General features: G+C 71.6%; 4 protein-coding genes across 4 annotated transcripts; 2 read left to right on the forward strand and 2 right to left on the reverse strand.

Annotated features, from left to right (window-relative positions):
• Nucleotides 1-4,750: 4,750 nt before the first annotated feature.
• Nucleotides 4,751-7,276, forward strand: INO80B (INO80 complex subunit B). The gene is made up of 5 exons (XM_051772621.1): nucleotides 4,751-4,815; nucleotides 4,928-5,105; nucleotides 5,257-5,372; nucleotides 5,556-5,767; nucleotides 6,172-7,276. The coding sequence occupies exons 1-5, from the start codon at nucleotides 4,776-4,778 to the stop codon at nucleotides 6,634-6,636; spliced, it is 1,011 nt and encodes a 336-aa protein (XP_051628581.1). The 5' UTR covers nucleotides 4,751-4,775; the 3' UTR covers nucleotides 6,637-7,276.
• On the forward strand, nucleotides 7,235-9,970 carry WBP1 (WW domain binding protein 1). Its single transcript, XM_051772622.1, is given in 6 exon segments — nucleotides 7,235-7,400; nucleotides 7,699-7,830; nucleotides 7,833-8,092; nucleotides 8,160-8,262; nucleotides 8,586-8,747; nucleotides 9,186-9,970. Coding segments are annotated over 6 exon segments (1,449 nt in total). The 3' UTR covers nucleotides 9,812-9,970.
• Nucleotides 9,971-10,064: 94 nt separating this feature from the next.
• On the reverse strand, nucleotides 10,065-13,329 carry MOGS (mannosyl-oligosaccharide glucosidase). The gene is given in 5 exon segments (XM_051772615.1): nucleotides 10,065-11,617; nucleotides 11,619-11,973; nucleotides 12,358-12,548; nucleotides 12,631-12,842; nucleotides 12,934-13,329. Coding segments are annotated over 5 exon segments (2,469 nt in total). The 5' UTR covers nucleotides 13,292-13,329; the 3' UTR covers nucleotides 10,065-10,264.
• Nucleotides 13,330-13,959: 630 nt separating this feature from the next.
• CCDC142 (coiled-coil domain containing 142) lies at nucleotides 13,960-19,216 on the reverse strand. Its single transcript, XM_051772623.1, has 12 exons — nucleotides 19,169-19,216; nucleotides 18,748-18,844; nucleotides 18,035-18,380; nucleotides 17,015-17,985; nucleotides 16,853-16,939; nucleotides 16,448-16,612; nucleotides 16,228-16,382; nucleotides 15,927-16,079; nucleotides 15,728-15,842; nucleotides 15,464-15,641; nucleotides 14,833-15,041; nucleotides 13,960-14,295 (listed from the first exon to the last, which is right to left on the reverse strand). Exons 1-12 carry the CDS (start codon nucleotides 19,214-19,216, stop codon nucleotides 14,030-14,032), a joined length of 2,790 nt encoding a protein of 929 aa, XP_051628583.1. The 3' UTR covers nucleotides 13,960-14,029.
• Nucleotides 19,217-19,526: the final 310 nt, after the last annotated feature.

A 19,526-nucleotide genomic window follows, 5' to 3' on the forward strand; every position in this document is an offset into this window, starting at 1 on the left:
GGGTGCAGGGGACAGGGTTTGGGGTGCAGGGATTGGGGTGCAGGGATTGGGGTGCGGGGGATGCGGAATGGGACAAGGGGTGCAGGGATAGGACGGGGTGCAAGGTTCGCGGTGCGGGGGCGGGACAAGGGGTGCCGGGGTCAGGGTGCAGAGACGGGGGGTGGCGGGGACGGGAAAAGGGGGGACACAATGGCCGGGGGGTGCGGGATCGGGGCACCGGGAAGGCAGCCGGGGAGAGGGGTGCGGGGGAGTGGGGGGATGGGGTGGCGGCCGCGATCCCGGACGGGGGAGGGGGGCCCTGGGGCCCGGTAGGGACCGGCACCGGGAGCCCGTCCCCCCCCCCCCCGCGCCCCCCGCCCGGTGCAGCGCTGCCCCCACTCCCGGTACCTCCGGCCGCTCCCGCTCCGCCGCGATCGCGCACAGGAAGCGGCGGCCGCCCCCGCCCCACGGCCCGCCCCGTGTCCCCCCTCCCCGTGCCCCCCCCCTCCCTCTCCCAGGAGCCGCCTCCGTGTCCCCCCCCCCCCCCCCCGCGGCGGCTCCGGGACACCGGGAACGGGCGGGGGCGCCCCCTGGCGGGGGGAAATGCGGGGGGAGCGGGGGGACCCCCCCGGGGGGAGCTGGGAACCCCTCGACTGAACCGGGACCCCCCCGTGTGCAACGGGTACCGGGGGACTGGGACCCCCCCCAAATGCACCGGGACACCCCCTAGAGAACCGAGACCCCCCCGAGGGCACCGGAACCCCCGCAATATGCACCAGGACCCCCCCGTATGCACCAGGATCCCCCCCGTATAGACCGGGACCCCCCACCATGAGTGCAACCGGATCCCCACGTGCACCGGGACATCCCCCCCAAAATGCACTGAGCCCCCCCCCCCCCGCCCCGACTGCACCAGGACCCCCCCAGCGAACAGGAACCCCTCGGTGTGCACCAGGACCCCCCAAATACACCGAGACATCCCCCCCAATATACACTGGGACGCCCCCAAAGGGACCGGGCCCCCCTCCCGTGCAGCGGGACCCCCTTCCGAGTGCACCAAGATCCCCCCGAGGGCATCGGGCCCCCCACGGATGCATCGGGACCCCACCGTGTGCAGCTGGTTCCGGGGGACCGGGACCACCCCCAGTATGCGCCGGGACCCCTTTGTGTGCATCAAGACCCCCCCACACCAAGTGCAGCGGGTACGGGGTGAACTGGGAACCCCCCTATGCACCAGGACCCCCCCAAACGCACTGGGACCCCCCGGGTGCAGATGGTTTGGAGTGAACCAGGACCCCTCGGATGCAGCAGGACCCCCCCATATGCACTGGACCCCCCCTACACACCAGGACCCCACCGTTTGCACCGGGACCCCGCAGATGCCCCGTGCCCCCCGCCCCGGCCCCCACCCCTCATGCCCCTGTGCTCCCCTCATCGGCACCACCCCCCAACCTGGGGGGTCCCCCCAGCCCCCTGTCCCATCCCCGGACCCCCGGTCCCTCCCAGTCCGCCCAGTCCTCCCAGTCCCCCGCGCCCCTCCCGTCGGGTGCCGGGGGCACGGGCGATTCCCGCCGGGCCGGATCCCACCGGAATTCCCGGCTGGGCCGGGGCAGCGGGACGGGCCGGGGGGCCGGGGGGCAGGGAGGGGCGCGGCCGCCCCCGCGGGCTCGTGCCCGGGCCGCTCCCGGTGCCGCCGGTGCCCCCGTACCTGCGGGGCCGGGTCGGGGGGGCGGCAGCGGCCCCGGCGCAGCTCCATGTCCAGCGCCGACCCCCGCGCCACGGTGGCGCGGCTGCGCTGGTCCCGCCGGAACATGGGCGGGGGGCCCGGGCAGAGCCGGGGGGTCCGGAGGGGTCCCGGGGGTCCGGAGGGGTCCCGGTGCTCCGCGGGGTCCTGGCGGTCCCGGGGGTCTCGGTGCCCTGCAGGGTCCGGGGGGTTCCGGGGAGTCCTGGGGTCTCGAGGCTTCCAATGGACCAGGGCAGGGGGGTCTCGGCTCCCCGGGGGACCCTGGGGGGTCCTGGGGGGTCCCGGGGTCCGGAGCGTTCCGAGTAGTCCGGGAAGTTTCAGGGGTCACGGTGCCCCGGGGGTCCCAGGGGGTCCCAGTGCTGCGGAGCCTTCCGGGGGTTCCCGGCGGTCCAGGGGGCCCCGGGAGATCCCGGTGCTCCGGGGGGAGCCAAGGGGGGCCCTGGGGCCGGAGCCTTCGGGGGGCTCCCCGGAGCACGAGGGACAGGTGGGACGCGCCGGGATGCACCGGGACACGCCCGGGGACACCGGGAGACCCGGGGGCCGTCACTGCCCGTCCCGCACGGCCCCGGGATCCCGCGGGGGCGGCGGCGAGCGGAGCCGGCGGCTCCTGGCACGGGAGGGACAATGGCCCGGGGCGGCCACAGCTGCGGGGACGTGGAGGGAGGGGGGGGGACGGGGGGGACATCTGTGTCTGTGTGACACTTCTGTGTGTGTGACAGTTCTGTCTGTGTGTCAGACACTTCCGTGTGTGTGTCAGACACTTCTGTGTGTGTGCACGTGTGTTGTGAACACGTGAGAGTGCACAGGGCCTGAACACAAACATGCACATGCACACACACGGGTGTCTCACACACACACACACACGGGTGTCTCACACACACACACACACAGAGGTGTCACACACACACACGGGTGTCACACACACACACACACACGGGTGTCTCACACACACACACAGGTGTCATACACACACACACACACGGGTGTCATACACACACACACACAGAGGTGTCACACACACACACAGGTGTCACACACACACACACACACACAGAGGTGTCTCACACACACACATAGGTGTCACACACACACACGGGTGTCTCACACACACACACACAGGTGTCACACACACACACAGGTGTCACACACACACACAGAGGTGTCACACACACACACACACACACAGGTGTCACACACACACACAGAGGTGTCACACACACACACACACACACAGGTGTCACACACACACACAGAGGTGTCACACACACACACACACACACGGGTGTCTCACACACACACACACAGGTGTCACACACACACACAGGTGTCACACACACACACAGAGGTGTCACACACACACACACACACACGGGTGTCTCACACACACACAGAGGTGTCACACACACACAGACAGGTGTCTCACATACACATACACACACACACACACACACGTGTGCCCCCACACATGTGAAATGTCCACCTGTGCAGCCACAGCTCACCCAGGACGGTGTCTGTGAGCACACACAGGTGCACAGCACAGGTGTGCACACACGTGTGCCCTGTTCGCAGACACTTGCGCAGCTCACACCTGTACCTTCACACCTGTACACTCACACCTGTGTGTTCACACCTGTGCATTCACACCTGTACCTTCACACCTGTACATTCACACCTGTGTGTTCACACCTGTGCATTCACACCTGTACCTTCACACCTGTACACTCACACCTGTGTGTTCACCCCTGTACACTCGTTAGGACCCACCCCAGAAAAAGGGAGGAGGGTAACCCAGGCTTTTGTCAGTAATTCCCTTGGGGTGGATTAGAGTGAAACGACACTGAATAATCGGTGTCTGAAAACATATATTGGCAAGGTTTATTTTAACAATTCTGTATCAACAGGCATGCCAGCATTTCTGTGTTGTCATATAACAATGTGGCATAGAGATAACCTTGGGGGGAGAGAAAATGCATAGGGGAGAGAAGGGCAGAATAAGAGTAAGGGAGAGCAAGGGAAAGAAAAGTTGAGAGCGCACAGATGTCCACAGTCACCGCCCACGGGGTCCAGCGATGGAACTTGGGAGTTGCAGCTCCCATGTCTGTCAGTTGAAGTGGTGGCCTTGATCTGCTGGGGGTGAAGGAGGGAAGCCCCCACACACCAAGAAGTTATGAATTATTATATCCATGCTCAGTGTCACGGGCCATGCCTCGAGCCTCCAACCTCCCCCTGGGCCTGCGTAGAGGTTTTTTTTGTCTGGTCCGGTTCCCACCCTTTTCCAGACTGGTAGAGGGGGATGGGCTCGTATGGGCCATCAGAAGTCCCGTCCCTTCAGGGCTTGACACCTTCAACTGCCCATCAGAGGTACAATGCAACAGTCAAAAGCCCATCAGAGGTACAATGCAACAGCCAAAAGCCCATCAGAGGTACAATGCAACAGCCAAAAGCCCATCAGAGGTACAATGCAACAGCCAAAAGCCCATCAGAGGTACAATGCAACAGCCAAAAGCCCATCAGAGGTACAATGCAACAGCCAAAAGCCTGCAAGCTCGGTTCTTCACTGGAGGGAGGGACGGGCCCAACTGCCCGTCCAAGGAAAAGTCAAAAGCCTGCAAAAGTCTCCTAGAATGCATAAATCATTAACCATTTCAGTCTCTGACAACACTTACACACCTGTACACTCACACCTGTACATTCCCACCTGCCCGCTCACACCTGTACACTCACACCTGCCCACTCACACCTGTACATTCACACACCTGTACATTCCCACCTGTACATTCCCACCTGCACATTCACACCTGCCCACTCACACCTGTACATTCCCACCTGTACATTCCCACCTGTACATTCCCACCTGTACATTCCCACCTGCCCGCTCACACCAGCCCCACACTCACACCCCCCCGGCCCTCGCGGCCCGCGCCGCGGTTTCCCCCCGGACCGAGCACCGCGTGCCCACTTCCAACATGGCGGCGTTGGCGTCTCCCCCCGCCGGGGACGGGCGGGTGCGGGCGGAAGCGGGTCCGCCGCGAATCGTGTCCCCCGCGGTTGGATGCGCAGGGCCTGGCGCGGCGCGATGGAGGCCGGGCACGGTGAGGGCCGGGGGGCTCGGGAGGGCCCGGGGAGACATCGGGCTGCTGCGGGGCCGCTCCCGGTCGGGCAGGGCCCGCGGGGGCCCCGCGCTGACCCCGTGTCCCCCCCCAGGGCAGGAGGCCGAGGCGGGCGGCCATGGCGGCCACAAGAAGAAGCACAAGAAGCACAAGAAGAAGCACAAGAAGCGGCACCACCACGAGGCGGGGCCGTCTCCGGGCCCCGAACCCCCCCGGCAGCCCCGGCTGCGGCTCCGCATCAAGCTGGGGGGGCAGATCCTGGGCACCAAGAGGTGGGGGCGGAGGGGGTGGCTGGGGGGTCCGGGGGTTTCAGGGGGCAGGTCCTGGGCACCAGGGGGTGGAGCGAGGAGCAGGGGGCTGGGCCGGGATCGTTGGCGTGTTCCCCCCTCCCCGGCCCCCCCAAATTCCTCTCTCCCGTTGCAGTGTCCCCACGTTCACGGTGGTCCCCGAGGGGCCGCGCTCCCCCTCCCCGCTGCTGGGGGGGGACGAGGAAGAGCCCAGCGAGGGGGTCCCCATCGAGCAGTACCGGGCCTGGCTGGGTGAGCACGGGGGGCACAGGGGGGCTGGGGGAGGGCAGGGGCAGCCCCTGGGGGGGCTGAGGTGTGAGGGGGGGATGTCCTGGACCCCCCCGGATGGTCTGGATCGTCGTGGCTTGGGGAAGGTGTGACCCTGGCACGGGGTGACCCCCTACCTGTGTAACTGTCCTCCCGTCACCCCCCCAGATGAGGACAGCAACCTAGCCCCCTCCCCTCTGCCCGAGCTGGACCCCGAGAGCTGCTTCCCCTCCCGCGAGGAGGGGGAGGAGGAGGAGGAGGAAGAGGAGGAGGAGGAGGAGGAGGAGCGGCGCTGGCTCGCGGCCCTCGAGCGGGGGGAGCTGGACGACAACGGGGACATCAAGAGGGAGGTGGACGAGTCCCTGCTGACGGCCCGGCAGGTCAGGGGGGGGCTGGGGCAGGGCTGGGGTGCTCTGGGGTGTTTTGGGGGCCTGGAACTACTGGGGGGCTGGGCTGGGGGTGTGGGTATTGTGAAGCTGCTGGGACAGGAGTGAGGGTAACTGGGAGGGGCAGGGAGCCTTTGGGATGGAGCTGAGGGAGGTGGGGGGCCTGTGGAGCCCCTGAGGGGTGCTGGGACAGGGCTGAGGGGGGCCTGGGGAGGGCACGGAGCCACTGAGGAGGGACTGGGGGGGCCATGGAGACACCAGGGACAGGGCTGGGGGGCTGCGGGGGGGCTGCAGGGACCCCAGAACTGGTGTGGGGCTGGGCTGGAGCCCTCAGGGAGCTGTGGGGGGGTCCTGGCTGGAGCCCTCGAGTGCCCTCCTGACGCCCCCGTGCCCCCCAGCGCGCCCTCCTGCACAAGCAGCAGAGCCAGCCCCTGCTGCAGCTGCCCATGGGCACCAAGGCCAAGGAGGTGACGGAGGAGATGCGGGAGAAGCGGGAGGAGCGGGCGCGGCGCCGGCGGCTGCAGGCGGCCCGCAAGGCCGAGGAGAGCAAGAACCAGACCATCGAGCGCCTGACGCGCACGCACAAGGCCAAGGTGAGGGCCCTGCGCGAGCGCCGCGCCCGCCCCGCGCCCTGCCCCGTCGTGCACTACCACAGCTCTGCCCAGGGCGTCACCCTGTCCTTCCCCCCGGGGCTGCCCCTGCCCCTGCCCCCCGCCACGGCCCCCCCGGTGCCCCCCGCCCAGCCCTGCGCCGTGCCCGGCTGCACCAACGCCCGGCGCTACCGCTGCGCCCGCACCGGGCGGCCCCTCTGCAGCCTGGGCTGCTACCAGCGCAACCTGCAGCTGCTGCAGACCCCGGGCTGAGCCCTGGGGGGGCCGCAGGGGGCCCGGGAGCCTCCCCGTGGACAGCGGACAGCAGCAGGGGGGCTGTGGGTCCTGCCTGTGGGACAGCCCGGGGTGGCACCACCACGGCCTGCAGCCGCTGCAGCCCTCGGGTCACCCCCTGGGGGGGCTGTGCACCCACCCCACGGACACACAGGGCTGGAAGGCAGGGAACCACCCTCAGCACGGACACAGGCAGGTTCCAGGGAGCTCTGGAGTCTCCACCTGGACACAGAAGACCAGAAGAGGAGGCTCCAGGCCCTGTGCCGCAGACCTGGGGGACTATGGGGGGCTCCAACCCCTCCACGTGGACACAGAGGGTCAGAACGGGGGGCTGAGAACCTTCTGCCTTGGACATGGGGGGCTCCGGATGCTCCACGTGGACACAGCAGACTAGAACAGGAGGCTCCAGCCCCCACATGGACTCGGAGGGCTGGGGACCGAGGGTGGGCCTGGGGGTGGAAGGGGGTCCCCGCGCCCGCTGTGTCCTGGTGCTGTGGAGCTGATTAAAGGCTGTTGGTGAAGGAACCGTGTGTGGGTCTGCTGGGATAGGGGCACGGCCCGACCCCCCCGGGGCGTTATGGTACATCCCGCCTCCCCAGCAGCTCTGTGGCACAGCCCGACCCCCCCCGCGAGCGGTGTGGAACGGCCCGACCCCCCCCACGGGAGAGCAGTGGAACCGCCCGACACCCCCCGGGGGCGCTGTGGAACGGCCCAACGCCGACCTCCCCCCGCGTCCCGTTATGGTCCGTCCCGGGTGGGCGGGGCTGTTCCGGGGCGGGGCTCTAAGGAGTGCCCGCCCTCCGGCAGCACCCATTAGCTGGGGCCCTGCCCGGTTCGGAGCGGCGGCGCTGATTGGCTGGCTACTGTGCCAATCACACGGCGGGAACCGTGCCTGCGCGTACATTGGCCGCGTTGTGCAGAGTGCCCGCCTCTGGGCGGGCCGGCGGCGGCTGCGAGGCTGCCATTGGTCGGTGTCGCCGTCAGTCAGGGAGGGAAGGTGGGACCCCACCTCCGATTGGTCGCGGCTGCCGCTACTCTGAGCGGGGGCGGGGCCCGGCCCCTTTGTCTCTGTTGTTGGGCGTGAGGCGCGGGCAGACGGCGCGCGATTGGCCGGGGCCGGGCGGCGGCGGCCGCGCCGATTGGCTGTCGGTGGCGGGACGGGCGCGGATTGGGCGGTGGCGGCCGCGGGGGCGGGACTTCGGGCCGGTGCGATGGCGGCGGCGGCGGCCCCGGCCCGGGCGGCGGCGGCGGCGGCCGCGGGGGCCGCGATGGCGGCGGCGGCGGTGGCGGCGGGGCGGCGGCGGCTGCTGCGGGCGGCGGGGGCCGCGGCTGGGCGGGCGCGGGGCCGCGGCGGGCTGTAGGCGGCGGCGCCATGGAGCGGCCCGGGAGCGCCGAGGGGGCCTGGGCCGCGCTGCTGGGCCGGCAGCACCCGCAGGTACCGGGCGGGCCGGGGCGGGGGGGCCGCGCGCGGGGCCGCGGTGACGGTGCGGCCGTGCCCGCAGGCCCGGGAGTTCTGCCCGGGGGTGAACAACCGGCCCTACGTGTGCGAGACCGGGCACTGCTGCGGGGAGAGCGGCTGCTGCACCTACTACTACGAGCTGTGGTGTGAGTGCGGGCACCGCGGAACCGGGGGAGCGGAGCTGCGCGGGGGTCGAGGGCAGTCCGGGGGTTTGGGGAGCCCAAGGGCTCCGAGAGGGTCCTGCGGCTCTGGGGGGCTGAGTGACAGCGGGGGTTCCAGGGGGGATCGGGTGGTCCCGGGCGAGCTGTGGGTCGAAGGGGGGCCGGGGGCTCCGGAGAGTCTGGGGGAGATCGGAGGCTCCGCGGAGATGTGGGGACTCGGGGGGTTCTGGGGCCCGGGAGCTGCAGCCCGACGCCGGAGGGCGGGGACTGTGTGTGAGGGTGATCCCCGCTTTGCCCCCCCCCCGCAGGGTTCTGGCTGCTCTGGACCATCCTGATCCTGCTGAGCTGCTGCTGCGCGTTCCGGCACCGCCGGGCCAAGCTCCGCCTGCAGCAGCAGCAGCGGCAGCGCGAGATCAACCTCATCGCCTACCACGGTGCCTGCCAGTACCCCCCCTCCGCGGGGGACCTCCGTGAGTGGGCACAGGGACCCCCCGCCCCCCAGCCCTGCCAGTACCCCCATCCCCGGGGACCTCCGTGAGTGGGCACAGGGACCCCCCGCCCCCCAGCCCTGCCAGTAACCCTCCTCCATGGGGGGTCTGTATGAGTCAGGGCACCCTGGACCCTCCTGTGCCCCCCCCAGCACCTGCCTCCCCCCTAACCCCACATCCCCCTCCCCTGCCCCTCCCTATATCCCCTTCCCCCTGGCTTTTCCACTCAGGCCCTCCATTTCCCCCTCCCCAGCCCTGCCCCGGGCTCAGCCTTCCAGCTCCCTCCCCTCTGGGATCCCTTCCAGCCCTGCATCCCCCCAGCTCTGCCCCCTTTGCTCCCTGTCCTCTGGCATTCCCTGTACCCCCCAGCCCTGCCCCGTGCCCCCCCGGGTGCCCCCCTGACCCCGCTGTCCCCCCCAGGGCTGTTGGCCTCCTTCAAGCTCCCTGCATACGAGGAGGTGGCCCAGCGCCCCGGGACGCCGCCGCCGCCCTACAGCCCCGGGAGCCCCTCGCTGTCCCCCGGCTCCTCCGGGGGCTGCAGCTCCTGCTCCTGCGGCTGCTCCTGCGCCTCCTCCCCCAGCAGCTCCTCGCTGTCGGCGCCGGGCACCGACGAGACGGACCCGGAGCCGGGCCCGGGCCCGGGGGGCAGCACGGCCGGCGGCTCCAGCAGCACCGGCACCGGCGCCAGCTGGGAGCTGCCCCTGCCCGAGGAGCCGCCGGCCCGCGGGGGCCCCTCCAAACGCGGCCCCCTGGACTTCCCCGAGGCCGAGGGCGGCCCCTGCTCCTACACCGAGGGGGGTGAAGAGGGGGTGGGCGGTGCGGCCCGGGGGGAAGGTGGCCCCGGGCGGCACCGGCGGCTCACGGGGGACTCGGGCATCGAGGTGGGGCGGGGCCTGGAGGAGGAGGAGGTCGAGGCCGAGGGCTGCGGGGGGCCAGGGGGTGGGGGGGGCCTGGCTCACCTGCGCTGCTTGTCTGGGCCCCCCCGGGACCCCCTGCTGGGGTCTGGACTCACCACGGAGCCCCCGGGGGCCCCTCACCCCGACTGACCTCCACGGTGACCCCACTCATGGTGTGGCCCTGCCGGAGCCCCCTCCCCTCTAAACTGCTTCTGGGGCCCCCCCGTGCCCCTGGTGCTGCTGCCTGGGGGGGCCCCATCGCTGGGGGGGGCCCAGGCAGTGGGGGTGGGTGGTCCTGGCGCGTTCTCTCACCATTAAAGAGACGTGGAAGTACCGGAGCCCTGGTGTGATGAGGGTACTGGGCTGGGTTGGGCCCCCCAACTTATCAGGGAGGGGACAAAGACACCCGCCGTGGCTTGGGGACATCGGGCTGAGCTGGGGCAAAGACCCCCAGCAGCACAGGGGACACAGCAACACCCTGACCCGGACAGGAACAGGCCACGGTCATGGAGGTTTATTGCAGGGGAGATGAGGGGGCTCCAGCACAGCCCCCCAGCCCCTCCCCTGGCCCTGAGCTCACGGTGGGGGCACAGGATCCCCCCACTAATAGTCCTCCGCCATGGCGAGCACGACGAGCGCGGACCAGCCCGCGAAGGGGTGGCAGCCCTGCCCCGCGCCGTCGCTGTCCCGGTACTGCTCCCACAGGAACCCGGTGGCCTCGTGCTGCCGGAACATGTTGGTGACCAGGTTGTGGCGCAGGTCCCGGTACAGCCGCGCCGCCTGCTCGCGGTGCGGCCCCGCCGTCTGCGCGTACCCGTGGAGCGCCCGCAGCGCCAGGAAGTTCATGTTGACCCAGATGGAGCCGCGCCAGTACGGGGGGTCGTGCTCGGTGTTGCGCTGCAGGTACCAGGGGCTGTCGCGGGCCAGCGAGCGCAGCCCGAAGGGCGTCCAGAGCTTGGCCTCACTGCGCATGGCGCCCAGCAGCGCGGGCAGGCGCGGGGAGTCCGCGCGCAGCAGCTGCAGCAGCAGCGGGAACAGGCTCACGTAGCCCAGCGCGCCCACGAAGCGCGGCCGCGGCGCCTCCCGCACCTCCCGGCGCAGCCGCGGGGCCGGTGGGGCCTGGCCGGGCACGGGGGCCGGGCGGTGCCAGCGCAGCGCCACGGCCGTGCTGTGGTTGCCGAAGTCGGCGAAGGCGCCGAGCTCGGGCGCCCAGTGGTGCCGCTCCAGCAGGGCGTTGTCGCTCAGCGCCAGGGCCATGTCGCTGTAGGGCTCGGGGGGCTCCCCCAGGCGCTCGGCCAGCGCCGCCAGCACGCGGGCGCCCAGCGCCATCCAGCAGCGCAGGTCCAGGTGCCGCTCCTGCTCCGACGGGTGCGAGGCGCGCGGGTAATCGTCCAGCCCCGACGCCAGCGTCTTGGGGTTCAGGAAGCGCTCGGCGTCGGCGTCGCGGCCGCGCCAGCGGAAGGTGAGGGGCTCGGGGCCGGCCTGGGTGCGGTTGAGCCACGAGAACCATGCGCGCAGGCGCGGGGAGAGGCGGCGCAGGTAGGGCAGGGGCGCGTCGGGCAGCAGCCGCTCCAGCGCCAGCAGCAGCGTCGGGGGGTTCGCCGTCTCGCTGTGCTGCAGCACAAACTCGGGGGGCACCCTGGCCCGCGCCTCGTCCCCCAGGATCTGCTCCCGCGGGATCCAGCCGTCGGCGTTCATGAGGTCGAGCCAGTGCGCCAGCACGTCGCGGGCCAGCGCGGGCGCCCAGCGGCCCAGCAGCAGCAGGTGGAAGCCCTCGTCCCACAGGAAGCCCCGCGGGAAGCAGGAGCGCGAGGGCGCGGCCGTGAACAGCACGGCCTCGGGGCCGGGCAGCGGCTCCGGGCGGCGCTCCGAACGCAGCAGGGAGCGGCCGTGGAAGAAGCCGAGCCCCCCCAGGAGCTCGCTGAGCGCGGCCTGGGCGAAGCGGCGCTGGGGGGGGGGTCGCCCCGCGCGCCCCCAGCCCGAAGGTGTCCTCGAAGCGGCGCTCGAAGGCGGCCGCGTGCCGGGCCAGCGCCGTGCCCAGCGCCCGCCCCGCCAGCCGCCCCCGCCGCGCCCCCGCCGCGCTGCCCGACTCCAGCACCACCTCCAGCACCGCCGGCGCCTCCAGCGTCACCTGGTGCAGCAGCAGCTGCCCCTGCGGGGGCTCCCCGGGCAGGGCCCCCGTCCTGGACACCCCCAGGTAGTGGCGCCGCGGCCGCCCCGGCGGAGAGAACAACGAGGCTTCCCGGAGGCTCCGCTGGACCAGCTCCGTGAGGCGGTGCAGCCCCGGCACCCTCGCGGCCAGGAAGTTGTAGCTGAGGGAGACAGGGGGTCAGGGATGGGGGGCAGATGGGGTGATGGGGGGGGGAGGTGGAAGAGTGAGGTGGGGGGGACACGAGGGAGATGAGGAGTCAGGGAGAGGGGGACACATGGGAGACAAGGGGACACAGGGGACATGGAGTCAGGGGAAAGGTGGAAGAAACGGAGAAATGCAGGGAGGAGAGATGAGGGGACACAGATGGGATGCAGAAGGGCACACTGGATATTAGGGAAGGGGGGGACATGGGGGAGATGGGGAAGAGAAAAGGGGTGGACACAGGGAGAGAGAGGGAGACATGGAGTCATGGAATGGGGAGACAAAAGGTGGGCAGAGTTGGAGGGACCGTGGAGGGGTTGGGGGTCGTGCCCCAGTGACTCACCTAGCGTATTTAGGCTCCTCCTCACCCTCTCCCGTTGGGGGCAGGAAGGTGAGGGTGAAGTTCCCGAGCTCCTCCGACGTTCCCTCCACGGCCGCCAGGCGGGTCCCGTTGTGCAGCACCGGCCGCAGCTCCCCCTGCCCGTCCGTGGCCACGTAAAAGAACAGGGACAGGAGCGGGGCCGGGCCTTTGCCCTGCGGGTAGGAGCAGGAGCAGGAGGAGGGTGACGGAGGGTCCCCGGCATCCCAACGCCTCTCCCGCCCTCCCTGCGCTCACCTCCGTCCTCGCCGTGACCCTCCAGCTCCAGTCCCCGCCGTGGTCTCCCCCCGGCTGCTTGACGAACTCCGTCCTGAGCAGCAGCCGCCCGTCGCGGATCTCCTGCACGCCGAAGTTCTCCCCGTCGTGCATCACCCACCCGTACCGGGCCGGCCCGTCGCCGCTGTCGCACGTGTGCCGCAGGCCGCCGCCGTGCTGCAGCCACATCAGCCCTGGGGGGCGCGGGGGGTCAGGGGAGGCTCCCGGGGCGGCGGCGGGGCCGGCGGAGCCCCGGGGCGGAGCCCCCGCCCGCGCCCCCCTCACCGGTCACGACAGAGCGCGGGCTCCGCGTCTTCATCCCGAAGTACACGTGCGGCCGGTACGTGCCCCAGAAGTAGGTGGGCGAGGCGAGGGGCCCGGTAGAGCCGGGGGGGACGGCGGGGGGCGCGGGATGGGGGGTGACGAGGCGCGAGGCTTCGCTCCACCGGCTCCACTCGGTCGCCGCGGCCACGAGACCGAGCGCCAGCGCTGCCGCCGCCGCCGAGGCCACCACCACCGTCCGGCCCCGGCCCGGGCCCCGCGGCTGCTGCTGCTGCTTCTGCTGCTGGCGGTGTTTCGAGTCCCGCTCCCGCGGCCGCTCCCGGGGCCCGTCCCCGCCTCGCCGCCGCCGCTCCCCCGCCATGGCCGCGGGCGCGCCCGGAGCGTCAGCGCCGCGCGACGGGCTGCGGGAGCGCCGCGCGCGCCCCCTGGCGGCCGGGAGGACCCCGCGCGGTTCGGTCCTCCCAGGGACCCCCGCCCGACCCAAAACCGGCCCCGAGGGGACAAGGACCCCCCCAGCATGCCCCCAACCCCGCCTTCCACCCAGTCCATGCTCACCACGCCCTTAGAAGCCACTTCGTTATCCCCCTTGGTCAGCCCCATAGCTGGGAGGGGGTCCCGGCTACACTGACCTCCCATCCGCCACCCCAACAGTGCCCACAAAGGGACCCCAGCCAGGATCCCCCAGCCTTTCCCAGACCCCCACGGATGCCCGACCTCCCTGGGGACCTCCCAAGGACCCCCACTATGAACGCCCAGTATCCCCTGGGACCACCCCTCGTCTCCTCGAGGACCCCCATGGACCCCCACCCTGCATCCCTGGCATCCCCTGGAAGCCCCCAGGGTACTCCCAGACTCTCCAGGGCCTCCAAGAAACCCCCAGCTGCCCCATTGTCCCCCAGGACCCCCAAGGGACATCCACCCTGCACCCCCCGTCTCCCCAGGACCCCCCACATCCCCCCAGGAGTCCCCATTAGATCCCGCCCCACCAGTAAGCGGTCCCAGTTGCAATCTCAGATCCCGGCCCGGCGCTGTCAGACCCCCATCCCCCGTGCCCCCCTTGCAGAGGTGGCCGGGACGGGTGGGGTGGGTTTATTGCGGGTCAGCCCTCGGGGCTGTTGCCCACGCAGGGCAGCCCCGGCACTCTCCAGCGGCGGGCGCGGTGCAGCCGCAGGGACAGCCACTGCTGGGGGCTGCCCGGGAGCGGCGGCTCGGCAGCGGCGCGGGCACTGCTCGCCACATCGCCCGCCACATCGCCACCCGCGCCCGGAGGGGGCGGCCCCGGCAGCGGGACCGCCACCTCCAGGGGGTCTAGAACGGGCAGGGGGTCCGGGGGTGGATCCAGGGGGTGGGCGCCTTCATCCGAGCCTGGGGAGGGATGGACAGACTGGGATACTGGATCCTGCTCCTGCTGAGACTCCCTGTCCCCATCCTAGTTCTCATTCCCTGACGTTCCCATCTTCATCTCCACCCCCATCCTTGTCCCAGTCCCCGTCCTCATTCTTTCTCCATCTCCACCCCACCTCTATTTCAGTCCCACCCCCGTCCCATCCCTATTTCATCCCCACCTCATCCCACCCCCCACCCCATATCCCCATTCCACCCTGCCCTATCCCCATATTTCATCCCATCCCATCCTATCCCATCCCACCCCACCTCATCCCATCCCACCCCACCTCATCCCATCCCACCCCACCTCATCCCATCCCATCCCATCCCATCCCATCCCATCCCATCCCATCCCATCCCATCCCATCCCATCCCATCCCCATCTCCTCCCCATTCCCACTCCCACCCCATCCCCATATTCCACCCCATCCCCATATTCCACCCCATCCTCCCATTCCACCCCTTCCACGCCCCCCCAGCCCACCCGCTCCCATTCCCGCCCCATCCCGGTCTCACAGCAGCGCCGCAGCCCGGCCCAGCCGCGGCCGTGCCCGCCGCGCCCCCCGGGCTGCTGCAGGAGGCAGCGCACGGCCGTGTCCGTGTGGCGGAACACGCGCAGCGCCCGCAGCGCCTGCCGGGCCTCGGGGGCCAGCCCGGAGCGCTCCGAGCACAGCAGCTCCCGCACCGCCTCGAAGTCCCGCCGCAGCTGCATGGCTCCCTGCAGGCTGGGACGGGGGCCAGGGTGGGCCGGGGACCCTCGGGACCTCCCCGGGACCCCCCACCACCACCACCGCATCCTGGGACCCCCACTGGGATCCCGGAGCTGCCACCAGATTCCCCGAACTGCCCACCAGGACCCCCGAGACCCCCACTGGGACTCCTTGAACTGCTACCAGGACACCCAACCTGCCACTGCGACCCTTGCCCTGTCATGGGACCCCCAGCACTGCCACTGAGCCCCCTGTTACTGCACTGGGACTCCTGAAACTTCCACCAGGACCCCCGGGACCCTCACCAGGCCCCCTGGCCCCACCTCTCAGACCCCCAGCACCGTCACTGGGACCCCTGCTCTGCCCCCAGGACTACAAAGGCGCCCTGGCACTGCCCCTTGGCTGTGGCACTGGGTGTGGAGCCCTGTCCCCAGTACCTGAACTTGATCCTGTGGGTGAGGATGTGGTCCATCCAGGCCTCCAGGAAGGCCGTGGTGACCCGTGCCAGGGTGGGTGCCTGGGCATCGCGGGGCAGGGCCTGTGCCCCCTGCAGCACCTGCCCCAGCACCGCCTGCACCGCGGCCGCCGCGTACGCGCTGGGGGTGCTGGGCAGCTCTGGGGGAGCACGGGGACCCTGCTCAGCGCTGTGACCCCCCACAGCCCCCGAGCACCCCAACGTGCCCCCAGCCCCCCGCACCCACCGGCGCGTGGCCCGAGCCGCCAGTGCCGGCCCAGAGGCATCGTCTGGTCAAAGATCTCGGCCGAGAGCCGCTTGCAGCTGGTGGAGAACATCTGGAGCACGTCCCCGGAGAAGAGCTGGGACATGGCGGGGGACACGGGGTGACACAGGCACCCAGGGCACCCCTCTGCTCAGGACCCCCCACTCGGGTCCTGCCGTACCTGGATGTTGTGGGCCACTCCGTGGATCTGCCGGCACAGCTGGAGCTCCCACGGGGACAGGGGCTTTGGGGGGGTGTCCCCATCAGTGTCCCCTGGCTCTGGGAAAGTCCCACTCACCTGCAGTGCCAGCTGCTCTGTCTCTGCCTTCAGCACCTGGAGGGGAGCAGGAGGGGTGAATCCAAGCCCCAGCCCCCCGTGCCCCCCAGGCCCCCATACCTGCAGGTCTCCCTGCGTGAGCAGCAGGAGCTGGGGCAGTGCCCAGCCTGCCCTGTGCCCCCCCGGCCCCCCGTGCCCCCCGTACCTGCAGGTCTCCCTGGGTGAGCAGCAGGAACTGGGGCAGTGCCCAGGCTGCCAGGTACCACCCGGCCCTGCCCGTCAGCCACGCGTGAGCCGCTGCCGCCGCCGCCAGACACCGGCTCAGCACCTGCAGCCGCAGGCAGGGACCCCCAGGGGATGCTGGGGGCAGGGGTCAGCACAGAGGGGACCCCTGTGCCCCCCCGTGCACCCCGGACCCTGCTCACCGTGTGGGTGGGTGGGCAGCGGGCGCAGGCAGCGCAGGGCCAGCGCCAGGGCTGGGAAGAGGTGCCGGAGCTGCTGCGCCGTGCGGCTGCACCCCGGCCCCGGGGGCCCCCCTGGGACCCCCAAGCACTTGTCTGACAGCCCCGAGCCCAGGGCACAGGTGAAATCTGGGGAGGAAACAGTCAGAAGCCCCCAACACTGCACACATCCCACACTGCACCCCACACCTGCACCCTGGACCACAAACCCTGCACCCCACACCCTCACTGCATACCCCCCAGATCACCCCCCACTCCCTCATCCCATGCCCACGGTGTACCCCACACCTGCACCCCAGACCTCCCTAACGCTGCTCCCTAACCCTGTACCCCCGTCCCCCACCCCATACTTCCCCCAGCCCCCCGTACCCACGTCCCAGCTGCACAGGATGCTCCGGCACATCAGGCGCAGGCAGAGCACCCCCAGCTCCTCCTGGCACTCGGGGGGCACACGGGCTGCGGGGCACACGGAGGGTCAGGGCAGGGCAGGGATCCCCCGTGTCAGCCCCTGCCCCCCGTGTCCCCACGTACCCACGGCGAGCGCGCGGCTCAGCTCCTGCGCCGTGGTGACGGTGGCACTGGGGGTGGCGGGGGGGGTGCCCAGGCCGTGCCCCAGCGCGGCGCCCGCGGCCCCCCAGAGCAGCGGGCGGTACCGGGCGCCCAGCGCGGCGGCCGCGGGGCCGCGGGCGGTGTCCAGCCACCGCACCGACTTCCAGCCGCCCGCGCTGCCCGGGCGCGGCCCCGCGGGCTCGGGGCTCTCAGACAGCACCGGCTGCCACAGGCTGTCGGCCGAGGCCACCAGCGCCCCCAAAACGTGGCCCGTCAGCTCCTCGTCCTCCAGGCACAGCTCCTGCAGCTCGGCCGCCAGCCCCGGCAGCGCGTCTGCTCCGGAACCTTCCGCGGCCGTCGCCGTGTCCGGCCCCGCAGCATCGTGCCCTCGCGGCCACGGCACCGCCACGTCCTCCCAGCACACATGTCCGTCCCTGATGTCCCCCCCCCGGGGCTGCAGGAGGGGCTGCAGCCGCTCGGCCACGGCCCGGCCGCGCTCGGCCGCCAGCACCCGCAGCACCCCGTCCACCGTGAAGGGAGCGGGGAGACCCCCGGGACCCGCCTCGGGGCCCAGCTCCTCGGCCAGCCCCTGCACCACGCGGTTGTAGATCTCCAGCCCCTGGAAGAGCTCGGCCAGGCTCTCGGGGGCCGGGGCGGGGGTCCCAGGGCGGCCGAGCGCCCGCAGGCAGCCCTCAGCGTGCCGCCAGGCCAGGCGTGCGGCCATGAGCGCCGGCAGCAGCAGCGCCCGCCGCATGTGCGCCACGGCCTCGCGCCGGTGCCGCGGCAGCACCCGCAGCCACGCGTCCCCCCGCAGCCGCCGCCGCAGCGCGGCCCAGTGCCCCGCGTGCGCCCGCAGCTCCAGGCACAGCTCCCGCAGCGCCGGCCCCGCGCAGCCCCCGCGCCCCCCCCGGCGCCGGCAGCGCCAGCAGGCGCCGCAGGAAGTCGGAGGAGGCCTTGAGGCGTCGGGCGAAGTCCCGGGCCAGGCGGAGCAGGTGGCGGTACCGCAGCAGCGCGTGCAGGGCCGCCCCCCGCGCCGCCACGCGCTGCCGCACCGCGTCCTCCGAGAAGTCGCCGGCGCTGCCGGGACGGGGCCGCACGTGCCCCTGGAAGGTCTCGGTGCGAGGGTCCTCCCAGACGCGGAGGCAGCGGCGCAGCCCCGCGAAGCTCTGCTCCAGCGGGGTCACGATGGACGCGGCCTCGTCCTCGTCCTCATCGTCGCTGTCGCCGTCACCGTCGCCGCGCCGGCGGGGCCGCGGGGGCAGCAGGCGCCACAGCCCCGGGGTGACGCAGCTGCGCAGCATGGCCTCTGCCCGCTGCAGGGAGCGCGCCAGGGGCCCCCGCAGCCCACCTGCGGGCACGGGACCCTCAGCGTGGGGCAGGGACCTTGGCACAGACCCTCAGGTGGGGGAGCCTCTGCCCACAACCCCCTCAGCTCTGCCACCCCAACCCTGAGCCCCCCAGCCCCCTGGACACCCAGGGAGTCCCAAAACCCCATCAGGGTTTCCATAGTTCCCCCCAGTTCCCATATCCCGTTAGGTCCCACACACTATCCCCAGGATCTTCATAACGCACCACGGTTCCTGCAGCCAACCCAGGACCCCACACCCCATTAGGGTCCCCACAGTCCCCCAGAATCCCATACCCCCTCAGGGTCACCACAACACCCCAGGACCCCACAGCCCCTCAAGGTCCCCGCAGCATCCTGAGTGTCTCACCAGGCTCGAGGAGCTCCCCGCGGGCCGCCCCATCACCCGGGGCCGGCCGGGCCGTCAGCAGCAGCAGGATGAGGCCGCCCAGGCCGGCGTCGCCCACCTGAGGGGTGCGGGGGGCTCAGGACCCCCGGGCTGGGGCGAGGGGCGGGGCCACCGCCGATGGGGCGGGGCTAATGGGATGGCCCCGCCCCTCCGCGCTAGCAGCGGCGGAGTCCTCCGCGCTGACCACGCCCCCTTCCGCAGTAGCCACGCCCCATGCCTGACCGGTCACGCCCCTAGCCCCTTGGCCACGCCCCCTCCCCGGCCGTTGCCATGGAGACGCCGCGCTGCGCGGGCCCGGTGCCCCCCTGCCTGCCCTGGTACCGCCCCGACCCCGCCGCTCCCCGTGAGGGGTGTCCGGACCCCCCTCCCCGCGTGGCCTCACCTGCAGGCAGAGCTCCCCGCCGCGTCGCTCAGCGCCGCCGGCCTCCATGCCGGGCCATCCCGGGGGCGGCGGCAGCAAAGAGGCTTAGGCCGTGCCCGAGCTAATCCGGGGGGTCGGGCCTGGCTGGCCGCCGGGAGGGGATCGGCGCGGGGGGCGGGACGAGCAGCGGGGAGCGGCCGGGCCCGCGGCCTCGGGGCAGGCGCGGGCGACGGGAGGGGACGCGGAGCGCCGGTGCCGCTCGGTGCGGGCCCTGCGGGCCGCCGTCCTGCCCGCACCCAACATGGCAGCGGGGCGGCCTCAGCCGGCGCCCTGCCCCACTTCCCGTCGGTGCCGTGACGCGCTTCCGGCGCGCGGGGCT

Source organism: Manacus candei, unplaced genomic scaffold (assembly GCF_025592945.1).
Source record: "Manacus candei isolate 608988 ecotype Guabito, Panama unplaced genomic scaffold, ASM2559294v1 h1tg000154l, whole genome shotgun sequence".
NCBI classification, from domain to species: domain Eukaryota; kingdom Metazoa; phylum Chordata; class Aves; order Passeriformes; family Pipridae; genus Manacus; species Manacus candei.